Source organism: Lycorma delicatula, chromosome 4 (assembly GCF_047948215.1).
Source record: "Lycorma delicatula isolate Av1 chromosome 4, ASM4794821v1, whole genome shotgun sequence".
Classification (NCBI taxonomy): domain Eukaryota; kingdom Metazoa; phylum Arthropoda; class Insecta; order Hemiptera; family Fulgoridae; genus Lycorma; species Lycorma delicatula.
This window is the reverse complement of record NC_134458.1, coordinates 112,181,884-112,187,883: the sequence shown is the minus strand read 5'-3', so window position 1 is coordinate 112,187,883 and position 6,000 is coordinate 112,181,884. Positions and strand designations below refer to the sequence as shown.

Sequence of the window (6,000 nt, the reverse complement as noted above, 5' to 3'; positions counted from 1 at the left end):
GATTATTGTTGAACCATCAAGAGGGATGCTCCAGAGGTGAAATATAGCAGAAAATCGTCATTTTTTACTTTCTAGATGAGTCAAATATTTGAATATTGTGTACTTAACAATGCAGAAAGTATTAAAATGTTGGAAATCATAAATGCCTGTCTCTTGGAAACCTTGCATGATGGGAAAAAACCGATATCATATTTGAATTTAGGAGAAAAAATACTATCAAAATTACATATTTTTCTTCCCACGACAAAAAAAAATTCTTTTTTTTTCACCAGTGTTATATATGTTATTTCTTAATGAAAAAAAATGACCAGTTTTAATAAAAATAGTATCAAATAATTTTAAATTTTGTAAAAACCTCTATAATTACTGGGTTTGTTGATGTCAATCTCTGTTATTTTCCTACTAAATGCAATTGCTTTTCTATAATAAAATATTTTTGTCAGTTGCAATAAATTTGTACCATCCTTTTGAAACAGAGTTTATGATATTTATTAAAAATAATATATAACTGCTTTACTAATAGTTTTTGTTTAAAAAAAATTTACAAATTAAGTTGTAATAAATATAATTAAATTAAATTTATATACATTGGAGTCTTTCTGAATGATAATTTCTTTTTTTTAATTTTTGTGATGATTTTTTTTTTGTTGATAAATGAACTGGTGATACTTGCACTTGATGATCATAATGAGAACTGTCATTTCAAATGATTTATTATCATGCAGTGGCTCCTGTAACATAAATAATTTGTTATAATTTTTGTAAGTTTTTTTATTAATGATTAATCTATTCTATTATATTAAAATGAATTAGTGTACTGAGATAATAAATGAAACATTATGAGAATCTTCCAGCTTTATATATTTTTACTTTCGTATATATAATAGTTAAAATTATCCTCTGTTACGCTTCATTGAAAGACTTGTTAAATTGTATTCCCTTTAACCTCTATTGATGGATCCTCCAGTAAACAAAAATCTAAAATATCATCCTATGGCAATTATTAGTGAAGAAATTACAATGAGAGTATTCTAATCTCAGATATTTTCAGGCAGCAGAATTCATTCTCTTTCCAAAAAAGTAACTAAATATTTTGGTGAATTTATAATAACAAAGACTAGTTTTGGGGTAAAATACACAACATGATGTGAATTTTAACATAAAGGGTTTTGTAATTCATAAAAAACTATAAAAGTGTTAGGCACAATAATTTTATCGCATCTCTGGTTCTATTCTCATATTCTTTTTAATAATAAAATTAAAAAAAAAAAACAATCCATTTTTTCTGTGGTTTGTTATTGGAGTTTGTTTATTTTCGTTGCTTTTCATCAAATATTTTTGTAAAATTTATTTTAGTTACCATTAAAAATATAAAGAAAATCTATGATAGTATCCCTAATATGAAATTATAGAAAAAATGGATATCCTCAGAATTTGTAAAAATTAAAGGCATCTTTTAAAATTGTGAAAACACAGTCTCAGTGTAAGAGACTCAAAAGTTTTTGGTGTATTAAGACAAGTGAACTTTCACCTTTATTATTAACCACTGATATAGCTGAAAAGTAGATTATTTTTAAATCAACTTTCTGATTTCAACTTGGACTGTCTTACAGAATACTACATAATGTTTTAGTTAGTGGTTTTATTTTTATATTTTTAAACTTGTAGAAATACGTTTTTCCCATCTTCTGAGTAATGGTTAGATAGTTATTTATTAATGCAATTCTTTGTTTATAAATTTTTTATTATATATACCTTTGTGATTCTCCTTTATTTACTGATGATGATTGTTCAAGTCAAAATGTGTACATAGTTAAAACTGAAGGTTTTTATTTTTGTAAATAAATAATTTTAGAGATTATTATCTAATTTTAATTTTGTATTTTACCTTCTCTCTTTTGCTCTTTTGATTCTGGATTGTTCCAGGTTTGTACATCAGTGGAACCAAATAATACAAATATACTGTTGCCCAAAAAGAAAACTGTTGCTGAAATGAGAAATACTATTCTCCATTCACTTTCATCTTTCTGTAAACATAATACAATACTATTATTAAATTAATCATGAAATTTTGTACTGATTCATTCAATAATCTTACTTCATAAATAAATTTAATGAACTGCCAGTTATATTTCCATCAGTTAAATTGCATTATTGGTTATAATGAGAGTCCAAATATACTTTTAGCGCTCCAAGGCAGAACACTATTATAGAACTTCAGTAAAGTAATGCTACCATACAATGGTTCAAATCCAGGTTTGGGTGTAACTTTGATTTAAGTGAATTTAAATGTATTTGATTATTGGAGACCAATTATTTGTTCTGCCTCATAAATTGGAAAAAACAATATGAAACTATAATTACATTTGTAGACTTTTGTATGGTAGTTATACTTTTTTTTTTAAATATAAAAAGAGCCAGGTGCGATGTGAGTCGCTGAAAATCATTACTGGGTGGGAAGATAAAGTATTGACACAGTAGCCATCAGGTAATGCCATCTAAAAATGTTCTAAATTAAACTAAAGAGGTACTAAATTAAACTTAAAGAGGTAAATTTTGTTATTCAAATATGTGTTTTACTTTAAACTAGTGTTGGAGTGCCATAGATTGTTACAATTGCCTTCGCATACAGGTGATAGACAGTTCAAGACCTTACGGAATCAATGTATTTGTTTAATATACATCTTGGCCTGGTGGTGATCCATAAACATAATAAAATTTCCTAGAGATATACTTACTACACAAACAAAAAACAGCTGCTTATGGACAATCATACACTACCTATTTGGAGATCTTCAAAATATCAGTCAGTATTAGTCTTAAAGTAGTAAATGTCATGAATTTAACTTGATTGAGATATTACAAGTAATATCTTGTAGTAATGAGATAATACATTATGTAAATTTTCTTGAATAAATTCTTTAAAACATACTGCATTAATGATCAGACTGCTACACACTCTTATCAGTTATAATGTGTTCTCAAAATTTTATTGTGAAAAAATTAATTAAATTATTAAGTTTGTAAAAAATAAGTAAGAAAAGTAATATTTTATTTCTGCAAAGATCTCTGCTTCTTCAGAATGAAAAAATTAAAAAAAGGTATTAAAAACTGCAGTGATACATCTTAACTGCTGCATTCACTAAATTTAAGTAAAAAAAAAAAAAAAAAAAAAGTAGTAATTTATTAATTTTAACAAAATAGTTCTGCTGCTAGGGGCCAATTTGCTAAGATAGTTATTAACACTAAGGGAAAAAATCGTAAGAAATGCAGCTAAATCTGATCTCCAAGTCTCCTTTAAAAAAACATAACTCGTTAAAAATATTAGACTCCCAAATATTCAAATCAAATCTCTAAAGTTAGCAAATTCAAGTACCTCGAAGAAACCAACATTTCTAAAAAAATAAGCAACAAATGAATGAGTATGCAGTCTGTAACCCGAATACCAATTCAGCTGAAACATCTACAATAAAAAATGCACCTCCATTAACGCCAAGGTCCGTCACTTCAAGACCATCATTTAATCAAAATTCCTGAGACCACTAATAAAACTCAGCATCTAATACTTGAATGCTAAGATAAAAAAATCCTCAAGAAAATCCTAGGCCCAAGGAAAACTGATAACTACAAACTCCAAGCTAACAAGGAACTCTACAGACACTGTAAAACAACTCTATAATTCAAAAGCGCAAGATCCAACTCTATGGCCACATTTCTCAGATAAATATCCTCACATACATCATAACTCAGTAGAACAATAGATTGATCAATGTTATCCATAAAAATATACAAGAAGTAAATGACTGTTGAAGAAACTCAAGACCAGAACATATTTCAAGATAAAATTAAGAATATCAGTAGGATTCAAGGATTTACAAAACAAGTCAACAACAACTTGGCATGGTTTGAGGAGAGAAAACCATTCAATTAAAAAAAATAATAAAACATTACTGGGGGTAAGAAGATTAAAAACTACATGTAATTTGTTTATACGGTCCATAGATGCCTTAAATTAAAAAAAAAAAAAAATTATTAGGGATCAGTACATAATAATACACTTATTATGTAAATATATATACACTTTTACAGTTTTTCTAATTGATCAGATGTTATTTAAAGTGTAATCAATACTAGAAAAGTATATTAGTCTATACAGAAATAAAAAATATTTGGTCACTTTTGTTCCTTCCCTCAAAAGTATGCTATTCTTAAAAAAAAATTAAATAAAATTACCCTGAATTAAATGTGTTCATACTTCAAAATTAGTATGCTTTCATTATTATATAGAGTCATATTGTATTAATAAACAGAAATCATAGCTAAATATAAGATTTAAAATAATACTTTATATTCTTGTTTACAAGTGTGATAAAATTTTCTAAACCATATAAGGAGGAGAGTTTCTATTGCACTTAAACTTAAAAATTAAAGTGGTATTATTTATTTATTTTTTAAACATTTTATATTATTCATTCATTTTTCTTTGATACCACTTTAATTATTACTTTGAAATGAATCAGTCTTTGTACAGTGCACCTATGTTAACATTCAGTTCAGTAAATATGCAAACTAATAAATCCTTCTCTTTCTGGAGTAGCTGTTGTATATTTTTAAGTTAAATCATAAGTTCTCTTTTTGAAAATTAAATTTTAGTTCTGCTATGGCAAAATTTCTTATAAGATTATACGAAGAAGAATTAACAAAAAGATACAAATTTGTTATTTACAAGAATTATAGTTACCTCATTTGTCACAATGAAACCAGCAACCATTGGACCAAGTATTGATGTAATATTTGATATACCATTAGTAATACCCATCAACACTCCAGCAAAATTTGGAGCTAAATCAAGGTGGTTTGTTAAATATCCCATGAAAGTACCACTATTTAGTGCTACTGCTAATGTTAGTAATGTGACAGCACTTTCAACACTTCTTGCAACTGTTGCAAGTAAAACGAGTGCAGCTGCACCTCCCCAAAGTCCTGAAAATATTAATTATTTAGTTAATTTATTATTTATATATATTTATATTTTTCAAAAATATTTTTTTTATTCAATTAATGCAGTTAATTTTTAAGTTAATTAGTATTAAATTTGACATTCAGTCAAAAATAGTGCTGACAAACTTTTTAAAATAGCACTTTTACGAATTTGTCTAATTTTTAACTTCAACAAAAATATTATAAATTATGTATTGTTTTAAATAGCAATATTAATTGTTAAATTTTTCTCTTGTTCCTAACCATTATTTATTAATATAATTTACTTATAATAATTATACATAATAAATTATAATAAAAAATAAACAAAAGAAAATCTGAAGTAAAAATAATTCATTAAAGTATAAAAGTACATTCTACTGCTAGGGTGCAATCTGCTTAGCTATTTAATAGTATAGTTACAAGTATGTGTGACTAACATAAGTACAGCATACATTACAGACCAGAAAACCTCCTAAATCAATATTATAAAATAATTGACCAATTGAAGCTAGATTCTATTTAACTTGACCTTTTTGGTTAATTGTGTGTTTGTTATATAGTTACACTCAAGCATATTCTCTGATCTTTGTGGAATGGAACATGTCATTAAATGGAACACATATGTGCAATGATTTCTCATAATTTTTTTTTCAAAACTGGCTGTTAAATGATGGTTATATAGCTGTTCAAAAGAGGACTGAAACTTGTGAAACTTGTTCATGCCAAAAATAAGAAGGAAAAATGCACTTGTTTTAATTTAATAGTTTTTTATTTCATGGTTTTAGGTAGCAAGTCGTTTGATATTCACATTAGATTTATTTTGTGGACGATGAAGAACATCTAAATTTTTATACTACATTAATCCAGTCCAGTTTCTTATATGAACTGAATTTATTGCAGTGTAATGTCAAATGTCAGCCATATATTAAAAAAATTCTTGTGAAATGGACCTTCAGTTTATTAGGGGTTAGCTACCCTTATCCATTTTGCACAAAACCCTTTAATTTTAACAGTAAT

At 26.4% G+C, this 6,000-nt stretch overlaps 1 protein-coding gene across 1 annotated transcript in view; it reads right to left on the bottom strand.

Moving 5' to 3' along the window:
* Positions 1–465: 465 nt before the first annotated feature.
* Positions 466–6,000, bottom strand: part of LOC142323756 (putative inorganic phosphate cotransporter) — an 80,270-nt gene continuing 74,735 nt past the window's right edge. The window contains exons 8-10 of the mRNA XM_075363936.1: positions 4,742–4,983; positions 1,889–2,027; positions 466–731 (exon numbers count right to left, since the gene is read on the bottom strand). Of these exons, the coding sequence (XP_075220051.1) occupies positions 718–731; positions 1,889–2,027; positions 4,742–4,983 (395 nt within the window). The 3' untranslated portion in view covers positions 466–717. The remainder of the gene's footprint in view (positions 732–1,888; positions 2,028–4,741; positions 4,984–6,000) is intronic.